The sequence below is a fragment of the Rattus norvegicus genome, chromosome 11 (assembly GCF_021556685.1).
Source record: "Rattus norvegicus strain SHRSP/BbbUtx chromosome 11, alternate assembly SHRSP_T2T, whole genome shotgun sequence".
NCBI classification, from domain to species: domain Eukaryota; kingdom Metazoa; phylum Chordata; class Mammalia; order Rodentia; family Muridae; genus Rattus; species Rattus norvegicus.
This window is the reverse complement of record NC_141544.1, coordinates 96,592,358-96,610,274: the sequence shown is the minus strand read 5'-3', so window position 1 is coordinate 96,610,274 and position 17,917 is coordinate 96,592,358. Positions and strand designations below refer to the sequence as shown.

Genomic DNA, 17,917 nt, shown 5'->3' with positions numbered 1-17,917 from the left:
CCATCCAGAGACCCCTGAGCATGCTCAGACGGGGACTGATCTGCAGAAGAGGAAGATCGCCCCGCAGAAAGATGCTAATCCGTGCTTATCCATAACAAGGAACAGGTTCACAGAGACTCAGGAGTGCCACTTGGTCCTGACCTGGTACCGAAGCTGGAGCTCTCGCCACTCAGGTTTCGCTCTTCCTAATGCTCTTTCTGGGGGATGGTGCCAGGTGTGTTTTCTGAAACATCTGGCCATTTCTTGGGGGCAGTGAAGTCACAAGACAGAGAGGAATCAAGGCTTCAGTCACCTGCAGAATGTCACTGTCTGGAAGCAGGAGCCAGGTTCCTGTATGTCCCTGTGCTCCAGTAAAAGAATCCAAACAGAAATCTGGGATGCGGAAGTAGCTGGAAATGGCCGCCAGGTGGCGCGCAACAAGCCAGCAAGCATCTTCCTTGCCGGATCTGGACCTAGCTGCAGACATGGGAAAGCACCGCACGTTGCCTTTCTGAGCCTGTGAAAGAGTCTATTTGTATCAGGCCGCTGGCATCTCCCAGAAGCATGGCCTGCCAGGCGCGACCCAGGCAACAGAAGGCACAACTAGACAGCTAGATCTGACACGCCCCTCAAGGCTCCCGGACCACTCAGGAGCCAGACAGAATGTCTGTACCTATAGAGGACAAGCAGAAAGGAGTGACAGGTGGGTAACAAGGAAACAAGGGGGAGGGGGTGAATACTTCTGGGTAGACCCACTAGGTGAAGCTTATGTAGATTACAGGTCTGGATTAGCGTGTGTTTGATTAAGGTATGCTTAATTAGGTTTATAAATTCCTAAGGTAATAAAGGTCTACTCAGGTTAACAGAAACTGACTTTAAAATGTGTGTCCAGCCACTTATGTCCTTGCTGACTGTGTTCAATGCCAGGCTTCTAACATTTTAGATAAGGATAAGGTATGGTTGATAAATGAGGTTTAAGAAGTCCTAAGGACTATTCAGGCTGGTACAAACTAATTTGAAAATATTCGTCCAACCTCTTTGCCTTTGCTAACTTTGTTAAGCTTTACTTATTTAGATAAATTTAGTTAGACAAAAATGTGATGTTTCTATAATGTTGCACTGTAAAAGGATCTGTGGTTCCTGGTTCCCCCTCTCCTCTGGGGTGTCTGGACGCCACCCACCAGGTAGAGAGGACAGGGCAAAGTGCGGAACAGGTGGGGTCTGCAGTCCTCCCTCTCCAGGGCTTCAGATGCCACTGCCTGGGATGCCGGAAGGGGGAAGTGGATCCCAGGACTAGCAGGATCCCAGGAAGAGCAGGATCCTGGTCCGGCTGAGAGAAACTGCTGGTGGGAGAAGAGGGGAATGGGGAGGAGAGAGAAGGCCTTGAAGAATCTTGGCGTTACACCTCTTTCAGGCTAAGGCCCTCTTCAACCATCTTTAACGCTGCATCCCTCTGATATGTTCTTAGCTTGTTCATATTTCGTTATTTAGGGTGAACCAAGAGTTATGTAGTTTTGGAAAGGCATGAGAATATCCAGGGAGAGAAATCATTGGCTGAAGGCTAAGACTACTCAGATGCCTTGTTTGCATGGAGAAGAATTCCAGGAGCTGTGCTATGTGACTGACTACTTGTGACCACCTGGTTGGAGGTCTTTGTGTTATATGCTCTGAGGCAGGCACAGAAATAGGGAGGGGGTTAGCCCCCACTTCTGCCAGGGTTTGGACATAATCTACCTCACCCATTCTGTGCCAATTCTTCTGGTGGCATGGTTCACATACCCTACAAGGATCAGGAAAGTAAGGTTCTCAGTCTCTCTGTGGGCTGTATTTGTGGCTTAAGATTTTATTTTGGTGCTAAAGGACCTTGATTTAAACCTTCATCTTAAAATTTTTTTTTAATTTTATTTATATGAGTACACTGTAGCTGTCTTCAGACACACCAGAAGAGGGCATCAGATCCCATTACAGATGGTTGTGAGCCACTGTGTGGTTGCTGGGATTTGAACTCAGGACCTCTGGAAGAGCAGTCAGTTCTCTTAACCACTGAGCCATCTCTCCAGCCCTCATATTAAAACTTTAAGGCTAAAACTTGACAGGGATAAAACTATGAAATCCTAGTCTTGTAAACAAGAACCTGCCACCTGGTCTTAGGGCTTCATTGATGCTAAGAGACACGTCACCACAGCAGCTCCTATAAGGGACAGAGAACTTGTCATCGGGGCTGCCTTACAGTCTCAGAGGTTTTGTCCACTATCAGCATGCTGGGAGGTGTGGAGGACCACATTTAGATATGGCGTCTGAAGAAGAAGGAGCTGAGAGTTCTACTGATCTGAATCAAGGCAGACCTAGCTAGGGCATCTGCCTTGCCCAAAGCCTGCCCCTCCAACAAGGCCACACCTTCTACAATACCTCCCCCTATGAGCCAAGCCTTCAAACTCGAGAGTCTCTGGGGGCCAGTTGCATAATGCAAAAGCCCCCCCCCATGATAGACAGAGCTGCCAGCTCCTAGAGTTAGTCCTAAGATCTTCCCCAAAGAATATGGCAGGGCACAGACCACCACCCACCTGGATTGTGGTACTACTAACCACTGGGCACAGAACTGCCCCAGGCCTCACCCTCTGCCAGGACTCTGTCCAAACTGCACAGGCTTAGACACTGGAGAATTGACTGCCCCTTTTTTTCCTCACCAAGGTAGGCCCTGACCTCAGACCCCCGTGAAACCATCTTGGCACCATCGTCGAGGATCCTAGGATAACCATCCAGGTAACAGGTAAGTTTCTGTCATTTGCACTGATACAGAGGCCAGAGGATTACTTTCTGCTCACGTGTATCCTTCTCTGGTCTCTGATGGTGACTGGTACCTACCTGTAGCTTTATCAGTTTAGCAACAGCAAGTAGCATGTAGATCCTCCACCAAAGACTGCAGCCACCTGTCAGTCCATTTCATATGAAGAAATCAGGCCTCACAGACTCGGGCAGCTTAAAATTCACAAAGCAGGTTTCCATGTGAAAATATTCCTTTGTCTTTTCACGATTTTTTAAAAATTTGTGTAAGCTTCAGGGAGTTGCAACTTGGATCCACTGTCACAGGTCAGACTCCAGATAAGTACTCCTGTCCGTCAAGAGCTGAAGCCTCCCACCTCTCCCTGATGGTGGGCTCGCAACAGACATTCCCTGACCCACCTCCATGTTGGGTCAGTCTAGCTGGAAATAGGCATGAGGTCAGTGGGCTTCAAAGGCAGAGTTCCTGGGGTCCTGAGGGTGCGCTCTTTCCTTCCCCTGGTCTTGGAACTCTTCTCATTGCTCCAAATACCAAGACTACAAGCCTGGAAGTTTCAAGTGTAAGATTTTCCCTTAAACTTTATCTTCTGCTCCTACTCTATATCTGTTTCAGCAGATTTTCGATCAACCTTGGCCTGCAGATCACCAGTCCTGTGAAACCAGTGATCCCTGGACTTACCGAAAACTGATGCAAACCAGATACTTCTGCAATATTCCAGGCTGCCCCAAAGCAGCCTGCACTTCCCAAGGTGGTCAGTGAGCCAGGTGTCCCCAGCATGTCGCCGGATCAGCCTTCCTGAGCCCACCCTCACCCCCCAACCACAACACCCTAATTTCAACCAAGAAGCAGCTACAGAAGAGATTACATTACCCTTATCATTAACAGACGGCTAGAATGTCAGGTCCGAAGAAAACTCCATTTCCCCAAACTCTTGTCAGTTAAAAGCCAGCGTTCCTCAGCAATTTATGAAGAGACGGTTTCCCTCTACCAAAGGAGCCATTTCTCTTACCACTGGCAGAAGGGACGAATGGCTGTCTGCGGTGCCTACTAGCATCTAAAGTACATGCTGGTCTTCAAGTTCCTCCAGGATCATAACTCCCTGTTAAAAAGCAGAATTACTGCCACATATGGCAGCACACACCTTTAATCAAACCAGCACACTGGAGGCAGAGGCCCGCCTGGTCTACAGAGCAAGTTCCAGGACAGCCAGGGCTACACAGAGAAACCTTGTCTCGATGTAGAGATAGAAATGGAGATAGATAAAGAGATATAGATCATACATAATATAGTATATAAGATAAGAAAGAGGGAGAGAACATTTGTTTGCCAACCGAAATTCTCCCCTTCTGCTGCTTCTGGGTGTTAACATAGTAAGTCCCTGTGTCATAAACTGGCTCCTTGCTATGGTTTGCTGTAGAGTGCCTTGGCAATTTGGGGCCAAGGCATGCCACAGAGATTACACCACATGACAGACCTCACACAAGAGACTTGTTAAGAAGAGGGAGTAGAAGGCCATCTCAGAGCAAGAGCATGAGGAAGGACAGACATGTCCGTGCTGGTGAGGACCTTTTAAAGGGCATTTGGTGACTGGCGATGACATCACTGCTGGCACTGAGTCCCTGAAGATGGGCTGGGAAAGCACCCAATCTCCAAAATTCCTCCCTTATGTTTACTATAAAAGGTGAAGTTGGAAGGGGTGATCTGGTGTTAGGAGCAGCAGCAGGCAGCAGTTGCTGAGGTTGGGCAACTGGACTGGCTGCTTAGAAGCTGTCCGGGATGCAGATTTTGAGGAAAAACCTGGACCTGGCAGGATAATGGAACACACACACACACACACACACACACACGTGTACACACATATACACACATGTGCACATGCACAGGCGTACACACATATGAGCACACATGCGTGCACGCGACACAAAGTGCACACTAAAATAAGAAACGTTATCTCTTTACATCACTGCCTTGCCTGCCCTTTCACTTTTGTATTGTGGAGTTTACTAATCATAATTCACATAAATTTTATCTATTAATATAGATGTGAACTTACCTTTGTGCCTTTTGTCTTTCAATACCTGTGGAAGAATGAGAACTGGAGTTGCGAATCAAATTACTCCGAAAGCTTTCCCTCTGTAGCTGTGTTCACGTCAGGAAGCTGACGCTGCAGTGCCGTCTTAGTAAACATCAAAACTTGAAGAACTCTTTAACACTTCTATTGACTGACTTGGTGGAGCAGAGGCACACACCCTTAATTCCAGTACTTGGGAGGCAGAGGTAGGTGGATCTCTGTGAGTTCAAAGCCAGCCTGGTCTACATAGAAAGTTCTAGGACAGAGCCCTGACTAAAAATATTTTAATTATTTTATTTTTTAAGATTATAATTACATTATTTCCTCCATCCTTTCCTGACCAAGCCAGCAGTCAACAGTCAACAGGTTCTCTGGGGCAGGAGTGAGGATTGAAAAGAAAAAAGACAATTAGAAAACATTTAACATGACTCCAGCCAGTTCTGAGGCTGAAACCGATGTTTTATTTTCCAATCTGCTTTTATATCACTTTAACTACAGGCACAATGAAAAGGTCAGTTCTGAGTAGAGGAACAAGCAAGGTGATAATCAGGTCCTGTAAACACCTTTCTGGGGCTAATCGGGTTGATCAGGACAAAAGGACACACATGCTTCAGCTGAGCCTGCTCTGAACGTTGCCTTAACTCTAATGTAAATGTTCAGCCTATTTCCTGAGTCCAGGCCCAAAGTCAGATTCCCACCTAGAAGCAAGTGGCCCCAGAAGGAGCCCCTCGCTTCTAATTCTCACTCCGCAGAATCTGCCTGACGTTCTTGGACCAGCTTTCTCTCATCAATTAATTAAACACTTTCTGATTAAAAAAAAAAAAAGCTGTCGGACCCTCCTGGGCCCCCTCAGTGTTTGCCCCTGCTGAGCCTTGCTGATGCATGTGGAAGCCTTTGTTCTTTTTTTTTTTTTTAAAGATATGGGTTTGGGAATTTTAGCTCAGCGGTAGAGCGCTTGCCTAGCAAGCTCAAGGCCCTGGGTTCAATCCCCAGCTCCGAGAAAAAAGAAAAGAAAAAAAATATTTATTCAGCGTCATGATCAGACTTATATGAAAGGAACATCTGGCCTTGCTGTTTGGCCGATGGGCAGTAACACCTGGCGGTAACACCATCAAGTCAGTTCCTGCTTTTTGTTCTTGTTTTTTTCCTGAGGGGGTAAACTTGTTTTTCCACTGTGCTTCCACCTAGTGGACTTGGGGTATATATACTGTGAACGTCAGTAACGCTTTTGCATTCTCTTAGCACGAATGACCTGAGTCTGTGTCTTTTGTTAAATCCCCTATGCCTACACCCGGTTCTCGGTTCTGTGGCAGCACAGGCACCATCAAAAAATCAGAACTAGTGGCATGCACCTTTAATCCCAGCACTCAAGAGACAGATCCAAGCATATCTCTGAACCGGAGGCCAGCCTGGTCTACAGAATGAGTTCCAGGACAGCCACGGAGCTACACAGAGAAACCCTCTCTTGAACAATTTTTTTTTCATGACCTACTTTTTCATTAATTGTTGTTACGCCTGGGGCTGGGTTCCACAACTCTGTGTTGTGGTTGGGTGTAGTGTTCTATAGTGTTCTCCATCTACTGCAATGGGGAATTTCCTTGATTCAGGATGGGGACTACTCTTATCTGTGGGTATAAGGACAATTACTTATAGTTTAGTTAGATTGTGCTGGTTTAGTAAAGTGACTGTGGATTCCCCTCCTACATCCATGATTTCACTGGCCCTGGGTAGTGGCTGGGTTTCAGGACCAGACATGGCTGCCCTCTAGTTAAACAGTCCAATTAGAGATTTAGCTACTCTGAGGTGTGTGTGCCGAATCTGCACCTTGAGTTTTACGTTTATCCCCTTTATCCACGGTTGGTCTGTGCTGTGCCTGCAGCATTTCTCGTCCGTTCTGTTTAATGGGAGCAAACGTCTCCAGCTTTTGCTTAGCTGGGGATATCCTAGTTTCCTTTTGTTTTTTGAATTTAGGGGTTTTTTTTTCGGTTCTAATGACTGAACCTAGAACCTTATGCATAGTAGGTACTGTGGTTTGAATGAGAATGGCCCCCATAGGCTCATATATATGAATGTTTAGCCACCAGGGAAAGGGTCTGAAAGAAATAGGAGGATTAGGAGGTGTGGCCTTGTTGGAATAAGTGTCGCACTTGAGTGAGCTCTGAGGTTTCAAAAGCACCCATGTCAGTCCTAGGTGCTCTCTTTGTCTCTCTGTCTCTCTTTGTCTCTCTCTCTTCCTTTCTCCCTCCATATATCCTTTCTGTCTGTCTCTGTCTCTGTCTCTCTGTCTCTCTCTCCCTCCATATATCCTCTCTGTCTCTCTCTGTCTCTATCTCTCCATATATCCTCTCTCTGTCTGCCTATGTCTTTCTGTCTCTCTCTGTCTCTCTCTCTGTCTACAGATCAACATGTAGCTCTCAGCTACTGTTCAGTGTCTGCCTACGTGCCTCTGCGCTCTCGCCACAAGGATAACAGATCAAAGCGTAAGCAGGCCCCCGCTGGTTAAATGCTTTCTTTTATAAGAGTAGCCCTGGTCGTTGTGTCTTCACAGCAACAGTGTCTAAGACAGTAGGCAAGAGCTGCATCTCCAACTGGTAATGTTTTAATTTCATCTCTAGTATAATGAAGGACTTTGTTGTAGATAGCATTCTCGGTTGGCAGGGCTTTTCCCTCTTTAAATACATCACCCTATGCCTTCCAGATCACAAGCTGCCCACTCAGCAGCCTCTGACCAGGTGAAAAGCTGGTGCTATACACTGAGCACTTGTGTTATCGTCTACTGGAAACCGTGGGATTCTGTCACTCATACACATACGTCTGGTAGATAGCATTTAAAACAACTGTCATTGAACAAAATGTTACATCCAGCGTACAATGCTCAGAAAAGTCTTTCTCAGAGATGATAATATGCTTTGTTGTTCACACACCAAGCTGTTAAAGAGAGTTAGAGCACATCCCCCAAAGTATGTATTATGTGCACCACAGGTAGCTAAATACAGTGCTCCTCTGGGATAACAACAGCACCTAAGTCAGCTAAGTGTAGCGGTGCTCACGGTGGGAAATTTGTGAATGCAGCACACCTGGAGTCAGCGTTCCACTTGGGCAGTCTTGTGCATGAAGACTTCAGTACTCACACCACCTTCTGTGAGGCTGGCTTCATAGAGAAAGTGCAACATAAAGTCATTCAGAAATCTGCCCCTTAATAAACACAAAGATGAGACTGTATGGATAGACAGTGTCAGAAGGACAATGCTAACATAATGATTCACGGGGATGTGAGAGGCTCCCCTACTAATGTGGCTAATGCTGCTAAACAGGGTATTTGGGAGGCCCAAGGAGTCTGAGGCCAGCCTGGACTACAGAGTGAGTTCCAGGGCAGCCAGGGCCATACACAGAGGCCCTGTCTCATAATGCATAGATAGATAGATAGATAGATAGATAGATAGATAGATAGATAGATAGATAGATAGATGGATGGATAACGCAGTACTGGGACCCTATCTTTCTAAGCACAATGCTTCAATCTCAGTCAATCATGTACTTAAACAGACTATATTTATATGTGCATGTACATATTTATATGTATATGTATAAACATACATGCACACACACATGACCAATGTCCTACACACACTGTATGCTGCTGAACACAATGGTTCATAGATTTAACCTGCATTTGCTCCTTCAGGAACTCTGATGAGTACAGACTCGTCTTATGTAGACAACGTAAGCAGCGCAACTTGCATTTTCACCACCTTTGGCTGCTGTATGGTATTTCATAATGTACAGCGACCAGGTGTGCCTTCAGCCTCCGCATTCCCATTAGCAGCTGCCCTACTTTTCAGTGTCATAATGCACCTGCCTTGCTGTCACATGACAACACAGCTTAAGATGAGTGGTGACTGTACCCTTTCCCATATACTGCGTGATACATATCGCGATGCACAGACATGATAAGATGCGTGTTCCCTCTTTAAGTCACTGCAGGGTTTAGTATATTCCACAGTGACACAATGAAGCTGACGTTTGTGGTTTTTGATGTTACATGACATCCTCAGTAACATTGTGACATTAAGAATCAAGGTCTGGTTCTCTCTGTGGGGTCTTATGATTATTAGATAAACATTAGGTATTAGATGTATTATGTAGTGATGCAAAATGACAAAAATGCATGCCTTCGATGCCAAATATCTTATGTGACATGGTACAAGACAATTAGAACCTTCTCCCAGTTGTCATGTAGTACCATGTGCTACAGTGACATGTAACTGACGCCTCTCTTCTCAGCTGATACATGGCATACATAATACACACACATACATACATGTATACACACATACATACATGTATATACACACATACACACATACACATATATACACTTATATATACATGCATACATACACACATACACACATACACACATATACACACATACATAAAACATACATGTATACACACATACATGTATATACACACATATACACACATATATACACACATACATGTATATACACACATACACACATACACATATATACACTTATATATACATGCATACAGACACATATACACACATACACACATATATACACACATAAAAACATACATGTATACACACATGTATATACACACATATACACACATACACACATACACATATATACACTTATATATACATGCATACAGACACATATACACACATACACACATATATACACACACATATATACACACATACACACATAAAAACATACATGTATACACACATACACACAAATATATACACACATACACACATATATACATGCACATACACACATACACACACATATATATATACACATATATATACACACACATACATATATACACATACACACAGTGATACAATGCATTCAGGCCTGTATCCCAGCTCATATTGTACATGACTTTGTGTTATGTAGGATGAAGACCCAGACCTGACATGCTTGCTGCCTCCATGGTATAAAAGCCGAGAATAAACACATCCTTATTCCCATAGGGACAGATTGCAGCCCTGGCATTACATTATCACAGATGATGTCACATCATCCCTGTGGCAGACTGTGGCTCACTGTCTGCATGCCATCTCTGCACTGTGAAACTAAGCAACAGGGTAAAACCATTGACTCTGGCCTCCGTTCCTGACCACCTTAAGGCACCATATATGCCCGGTGCTCTGACCCCCTCTGGGTCGCTGTGGGGAATCGTTATGTGATACGACAGCCTCCACCCCTTCTCCCAGCTGTTGGATGACATTTACATGACTTAGTGACATGATATGGTAGAGGCATTAGCTGTCATGTGATGTTACAGGTGGCATGGTACCATGTTAAGAGTAAGTCTTCATCCTTCTCAGCCGTCATAAGCTGAAATATGTGGCCTAGGGAGCAAGGTGACTTGGCTCTCAGCTGTCATGGGACATTGTAGGGTACACACTGTGTGTCTCGGGCATCTCTCTCTGTTTGGGTTCTGTTAGTGTCTTTTTTTTTAAAAGATTTATTTATTAATTATATATAAGTCACTGTCTTCAAACACACCAGAGGAAGGCATCAGATCTCATTATAGATGGTTGTGAGCCACCATGTGGTTGCTGGGATTTGAACTCAGGACCTCTGGAAGAGCAGTCGGTGCTCTTAACCGCTGAGCCATCTCTCCAGCCCTCCTGTTAGTGTCTTAATCAGTGTCTTACTCAGGGTTTCTATTCCTGCACAAACATCATGACCAAGAAGCAGGTTGGGGAGGAAAGGGTTTATTCAGCTTACACTTCCACATTGCTGTTCATCACCAAAGGAAGTCAGGACTGGAACTCAAGCAGGTCAGGAAGCAGGAGCTGATGCAGAGGCCATGGAGGGATGTTAGTTACTGGCTTGCTTCCCCTGGCTTGTTCAGCTTGCTCTCTTATAGAACACAGGGATGGCACCCCCCACAATGGGCTGGGTCCTCCCACCTTGACCACTAGTTGAGAAAATGCCTTACAGCTGGGTCTCATGGAGGCATTTCCACAACTGAGGCTCCTTTTCTGTGATAACTCCAGCTTGTGTCAAGTTGACACACAAAACTAGCCAGTACAATCAGTGTGTTTAAAAAAGACATTCAAGAAGTGCTAACACTCCAATATCCAGAATTGACTACGTGAACCTCTAATGACCTTCTTCTAGAGCCAGAGTCTATGCATCTCAGGCCAGCCTGAATCACTACACAGCCAGAGATGACCCTGAGCATCTGATGATGCCTGCTATTCCTGAGTACTGGGATTCCAGGCATGCACTGCACATAGAGCCCCACTGCATCTTGAATGCTAGGCCACGTTCTACTAACTAAGCTACATTCCCAGCTGCAGACCGTGACTTTTAAATGTATGATTAAAATGATTCACCATAATTCGGTATACTGTCAACATTAAATTACAGTTACTTTGGAGTATATTTATTCATGCAAATTACTCCTCCATGTACAGGTGTTTCCATGGCTTTTCTATTGCTGTGCGGACACCATGAACAAGGAAGGGTTTATCGGGGTCTTATAGCTTCAAAAGGTGACTACTCCAGGACCATTGCAGCAGGGTAGATATGGCACCAGCCAGGCAGGCATGGCCCTGGGGCAGTAGCTGATAGCTTACATCTTAATCCATAAGCATGAGGTAGTGGTGGTAGTGACGAGACAAGAGACAGAGACAGACAGTCAGACAGACAAGACACAAAGAGAGGGAGAGAGAGAGAATATATGGACAGTGCGGGTTTTAAAATCTCAAAACCAGCCCTCAGTAACACTCGTTCTTCAACAAAGCCACATCTCTTTTTTTTGGGGGGGGGGTTCTTTTTTTCGGAGCTGGGGCCCGAACCCAGGGCCTTGCGCTTCCTAGGCAAGCACTCTACCACTGAGCTAAATCCCCAACCCCCAATGCCACACCTCTTAATTCTTCCTGAATAATTCCACCAACTGGGGACTAAGTTTCCAAATATCTGAGGCTATGGGGTGTTGTGGGTTGCATTTGCATTCAAACTTCACAAGGTTTGTTCACTGTAATTTATGTTATCCAGATCTGAATTCACTACTTCAGAGCTTATGGTGGCAAAAGGGAAGACAAAAAGAAAGTAACCAGAATGCCTCAACAGAGTTATATTAAAAAATAGTAATAAAAGGAAAAAGGATTCAGGGATGTAATTCTAGAAGCACAAACCCTTCAGAAGCAGAATACAAAAACAAACAAACAAACAAACAAAAAAAAAACCCAAAATCTGGTGTAGGAAGGTGTCGTTTCTCTTATTCACGCTGCAAGCTAAATTATGAACGTTGACATTGCCAGGTGCTGGCTCAGTGGGAAAAGGACTGGTGAGACAGTATTAGTTCAACTTTGCTAGACCCTTTTCTCGTCTATTCTCCACGTCCAGGCAGTTGATGGTTTCCTTGTGGAGTTGGGGTATTTTTAACTCTAATAAAATTGTCCTAAATTCTTTTATTAATGAGACTAAGAACCCTAATGAGAAGTTGGATCTCCCCTGTACCGTTCTCCTGAGGTCACCCTGGGTGGAGTACAACCCGCTTGCAGGCGTTCAGGCTCCAGTGGCCTCAGTCTGCGCGCACTAAGCGCAAGCAGGCCTGATTGGCTTCTTTAAAACACCAGGATGCAGAGCCTCGGACGCGTACCTCCAAGGTCAGCTCCACCTGGGAGCCCAGCGAACCCCAGCTTCTTTTTCCGAGGACAAAGAGCGTTTACTAAGTCTCCCTGGAGGGGTGGGACGCGCCTGATTGTGCGTGACGCACCCTGCCGAGCCAGACTGAGACTGACCGGAGAGGCGGGGCGCATGCGTCATCCGCGCTGGAGAATGACGTAAGGGGGCGGGACACACTAAGAGACAGACTCGAGGGGCGGCGGGGGGCCGCGCTATGGACCGCTATGCGGGCGCCGGGGACGAGGCGGCGGACCGGGCCCGGCAGCAGGAGCGGCACTACCAGCTGCTGTCAGCGCTACAGAGCCTGGTCAAGGAACTGCCCAGGTGCGCGGCGACGGGCGGCGGGAGGACCGGGGCTGGGTCCGGGGCCGCGCTCACCCGGCTGTCAACTCGGTGGTCTGCCCACAGCTCTTTTCAGCAGCGCCTGTCCTACACCACGCTCAGCGACTTAGCCCTGGCGCTGCTCGACGGAACGGTGTTTGAGATCGTACAGGGGCTTCTGGAGATCCAGCACCTCACCGAGAAGAGCCTCTACAACCAACGACTGCGGCTGCAGAACGAACACAGAGGTGCAGGGGGCCGTGGGACCTTTCTAGGGCGTCCCTAGCCGCAGGATCCTCGGGTTATGGGGTGCATAGCCATACTTGCCCTTTTAGTCTGACGTCCAGAAACTTCTTACTAGCATTCCTTAGAGTGTCCTCAGCCTCCTATATATGATGGACCTCGTTGCTTGTAGGTCTATTGACAGCTCTGTGTTACCGGTTAGATAACCCGTTATTCCAGCACCTTCCCATTTGAGTATCAGACTTGATCACCTCCGCCTATAAATTATACTAGGCATCTACCATTTTGTTCCATCAAATTTCCTTCCCATTTTATTTGTTCAAGCTTGACTCTAGGAAAGAATAGTGTGACGATGCCCCCGTGCTCACCACTAATACAACACTATAGTTTTTTGAGCTTTTTTTTTTTTTTTTTTTCTTGCTTTGGATTTTGATACTGAGGACTGAACCTAGGGCCTCTCACCTGCAAGTTTTCTTTATTGAGCTACATTTACAGGCAAAAACATGCTCTGCCTTTCTGGCAATGCCTGTGTACTGCCAGGATTTCCCCCATTAGAAGTAGATGTTGGATTTTGTTGAAATCTTTTCCAGTTCCCGTGGAGATGATCAGGTGGTTTTTCTGTTAACTCCCGTGAGACACTGATTTCTAAATTCCAGAAATGAATCGTATCCTGGGAATGTATCCTGTATGGTCTTGACACATTGTTCTTTTACGTATGTGGTTTAGTTGTATGTGTAGTGTACATGTGAATGTGTGCACATGTATGTGGACACCTGTGTGTTCATGCTTGTGGAGGCCAGAGGTAGGTGTCCTAGGTAGGGCTACTACTGCTGTGATCAAACACCATGGCTAAAAGCAGCTTGAGGAAAGGGTTTAATTGGTTTACACTTCCATAACGCATCATCATTGAAGGAAGTCAGGGCAGGAACCCAGAGACAGGAGTTGATGCAGAGCCCATGGTGCTGCTTAGAGGATCGCTCCCCATGGCTTGTTCAGCCTGTTTTCTTATAGAACCTAGGACCACCAGCCCAGGAATGACACCACCCAACAATGGGCAGGGCCCTCTCCCATCAGACACTTTAAACACCCCACAGGTTTACCTACAGCTCAATCTTATAGAGGCCTTCTCTTACTTGAGGTTCCCTCTTCTCAGATGACTTCAGGTTGTGTCAAGTTGACATAAAACCAGCCAGCACAGCCCAGGGTATCTTCCTGTATTTCTCTCCACTTTATTTTTTGATTTAAGTCATGCGGCTGGCTGGCCAGTGAGCCATGAGGGATCAACCTGTCTCTGCACACTGCTGTGCTCAGCTTTTGACATGGGCACTTGGGATTCATACTCATCCTACTGAGTCATGTCCCATCCTTGTCTGTTGGACTCGGTTCAGGAAAATTTTAGGGGTTTTGCTTTATTTCTGATATATATGGCAGTCTGTAGTTTTCTTGTAAATTTTTTTTTTGTGGGGGTGAAGGTAATGCTGGCCTCAGAATGGTTGAGAAGTCCCTTGTTTTCCAAGATCTTTATTTCTTCACCAAATGTTTGAGGGGCTGTGCTTTTCTTTACTCATTTTAATGTTTTTGTGGAGGTATGTGGTGTCTCTCGTTCACAAGTCTAAAGTACATGGCTCAGTTCACTCTTTTCCCGTTTGGTTTTCCAAGGCTGACCCTCTGTGTTGTGTAGAGCTGGCTGTCCTCCTGTCTCAGCCTCTCTAGTGGTGGGATTCCAAGTCTGGCCAGGCCCCACTTTGCTCGTTCTTTCCAGTAAGCAGGAGGAGGCTTTGCTGGCTCCTGTTACACCCGTCATTCTTCCAGAACTTCCTTCCGTCACCAGGAAGGAAAGGTGTTCACTCCGACTGCTGCTGCTTCTTCCCCTGACGTCACTATGGAGCTGGCCATTATCCTATAGAGCCCTTTTGGGTGGGGTGTTCTTGGTACCTGCTTCAAGACTTTGCTAGTTGTCCTTCAGAAGGCTTGGACTAGGCGGGTACACCTGGCAGTGAGCACTGCTGCTGCCTTCAGCCAGATCCAGAAGGTGATGTCTGGCATGTGCCACCTTGCTTAGGCTTTGTCAGAGCCGGCCAGCCACACTCCTGCTCTGATGGGTGTGGTGTGCCCCATTTTGTGCTAGTGACTCCTCATCCTGTGCCCCTGTCTCTCTCTGCCCATTAGGGCAGACGGTCTGTGTGTGTGCATGTGTGTAGCAGTTTACCAGGGACCAGTACTTTGCTTGCTGGCAGACGGTAAGGACTTCCCAGAGCCGAGCCCTCTAGGCTCACACTATGGGCCTGTGTACCCCTTCACCTCCTGGTTGCTGACCGAGTAGGGGCTGCTCTGCTTACCCACAGGGTAGTAGCAAGCTCGATTTGACACACTGCACTGATGGCAGACAGAGCCCTCTTCCTCCTTTTATAGGCTGTTGGCTCTTGAATACTTCAGTATTTACCCAGAGTCCCTGCGTGATGTCCTATGGAAGATGTCCAAGACAGCACAGCTAGAACTGGGCCACCTGGTCCCAAAGACCACCTGCCTCAGGCCACCTGCCTGCCTCCTGTCCCTGACCTGGGTGTACTGAGCTCTGATCTTTGCTGTACCTGCCTAACATACACAGCCCTGTCAGCACTGGAGGCAAAGGAAGGTGCTGGCCGAGAGCAGTCCTCCAGAGTCTAAAACAACCCACAGCTGTCTGGGAAGGGCTTCCTTAGAGACCCTTGAACTAGACCTCTTCTTGCCCAGCTGCCCGTCTTCCCAACGCCTGCTCTTGCTCTCCCTCCCTCCCTCCCAGTGCTCAGACAGACTCTGAGGCAAAAGCATCTGGAAGCCCAGCAGTCCTGCCGGCCCCACAACTTGCCAGTGCTCCAGGCAGCCCAGCAGCGTGAGCTAGAGGTAGGAGTTGGGACGGGATATCTGGGCCTGACTCCTCATGGGTACTAGCTGGCTTGGTGGTGGGGCTGAGGGTGGCTCAGAAGCTGAGCTAATGGGTGCCAGAGATCTGGTGAGTTCTAGCTCATGACTTTTCCCCATGGCGACTGAGGTGTGCCCTAGCTAGAAGGAGAGCCACGGTCCATCTGTCACTCCCCTGTCCTGTCAACCAAGCATCTCTGTGGACTAGAGCTTCGTATACAGTCACTGAGTCAGGACACTGTCCCTTTTGTCTCAGGTGATGAAGCACAATGTTGGGATGACGAGACCAGTCAGGAAGAGGCTTATCTTACCAGGGAACCCCAGGAAATCAACAAGCTGGTGTTGGGGGTGAGGGCGGTGGCTCCAAGGGTTGAATGACAGGTCTCAAAAGGATTTCCAGCTGGGTCTGTTGGGGAGTCTTATGGAGCCCCTCTGCTGAGCTATGAGCAAGGATACCCTGTACCCAGAACTACTGTGGTGGGCAGGGCAGCCAGGAGGAAGTAGCAGGTGGGAGCTTGTGTCTAAGGCATCCCTGGGCGGAAGCCCTAGCAGAAGCCATCCTCACTCAAGCCCTGGCAGGCCTTGGAACACCGGATCCGGGAGGAGCAGCAGGCAATGGACCGAAAGATTGTCCTGGAGCTGGACCGGAAGGTTGCTGACCAGCAGAGCACACTGGAGAAGGCAGGGGTAGCTGGTTTCTATGTGACCACTAATCCTCAGGTCAGCACCTCAACCAGCCCTGCCACAACCTGTGTCCTTGGTCCCTGAGGGGGTTCTCTCTGGAACTTGTGTTTTCTTTCCTTTTGGTTGGGGGTAATATTTTGCTTGATTTATTTTTGAGACAAGTTCAGCTATGGCCTTAAACTTGAGGTTCTCCTGCCTCAGTTTCTAAGTGCAGGGATTATGGGCATATGTCAATACAACAAATCCATCTGGAGTCTTAGCACATTGGTTCCTAGTGAAGCCTACAGTTAGTGATAGTTTAGGTGAAAGACCCTGTGAAGAGCAGAGTCTAGTCCCCATGCCCACAGGAAGGTGAGCATGCTAGCCCTGGGGTAGTACCCACCCACCAAGGTAGTACCCTTGCAGAGGTTTCTCCAACATGCCTCCTATTCCACTCTAAGTCAGTCAGAGACTGCTGGCCCGAGCAGGCACAAAGACCCAGATTCTCCCTTCTGCCATGGCCAGCATCCACAGGAAAACCGCCCCCTTAGCCTCATTCCCTGCCATCTTGGCCCTCACATCTGTCTTAGTCAAGGCAGAAGGGCATGAGGTGTCATGCTGGTCCTCATGGGGGCCTTTGTTACATCCCAGGAGCTGACGCTGCAGATGAACTTACTGGAACTCATCAGGAAGCTGCAACAGAGGGGCTGCCAAATGGGAAAGCCGGCTCTGTGACCAAGTGGGCGGTCCTCGCTGTCCTCTGTTGCCTAGGATGGCTGGCACCACAGCCTTGTCTGTGTGGGGGCTACTGACTGTCCGGCTGCCAACAGGCCTGATCTCTCTGAGGAGCTGACTAGACCCTGGCTATGCCCGCTGCCACCCACTGATCAGATTTGGAGGGGAAGGTCCAAGCAATAGGAATGGTGTCATGAGAAGGCCCCATGACTGAATGCTGAGTGGGAATGTGGGTCCCTCTGGGCATATCCCTCCAGGCTTGGGCTTTGCCTTGTTCCTGTGTAGCCCCTCCCTTGACAGCCCCCACCCTCGGTGGAAGAAGCTACAAAACCCAAGCCCAGTATGGCCTAGAAAAATAAAGAACCCAGGACGTGGTTTGTGTCTGTGCTACCTAGCATCCTTTCAGTGGCTCTGGCCATGTTGGAGCCAGCAGAGTGACAGCTACCATATACCTTCCAGGATACCCCAACCCCTTAGTACTTGCATTGTCAGGTCCCTAATTAGTACAGACTCCAAACTGCTGTATGA

At 47.5% G+C, this 17,917-nt stretch overlaps 1 protein-coding gene and 1 long non-coding RNA gene across 10 annotated transcripts; both read left to right on the top strand.

The window, feature by feature from the left end:
* Positions 1-458: 458 nt before the first annotated feature.
* On the top strand, positions 459-4,810 carry LOC148002709 (uncharacterized). 4 transcript variants are annotated; one of them, XR_015633697.1, is made up of 3 exons: positions 459-682; positions 2,675-2,749; positions 3,377-4,810. It is a non-coding gene; the product is annotated as an uncharacterized LOC148002709 (long non-coding RNA). The 4 variants fall into 4 exon arrangements; XR_015633698.1 differs by having other exon boundaries at positions 3,374-4,810; XR_015633696.1 differs by having other exon boundaries at positions 459-686.
* Positions 4,811-12,699: 7,889 nt separating this feature from the next.
* On the top strand, positions 12,700-17,764 carry Dgcr6 (DiGeorge syndrome critical region gene 6). Of its 6 annotated transcripts, NM_001446723.1 has the most exon segments (6): positions 12,700-12,850; positions 12,935-13,095; positions 15,503-15,725; positions 15,873-15,973; positions 16,571-16,711; positions 17,306-17,764. In NM_001446723.1, coding segments are annotated over 4 exon segments (495 nt in total). In that variant the 5' UTR covers positions 12,700-12,850; positions 12,935-13,095; positions 15,503-15,556; the 3' UTR covers positions 17,390-17,764.
* The last annotated feature ends 153 nt before the right edge of the window (positions 17,765-17,917 follow it).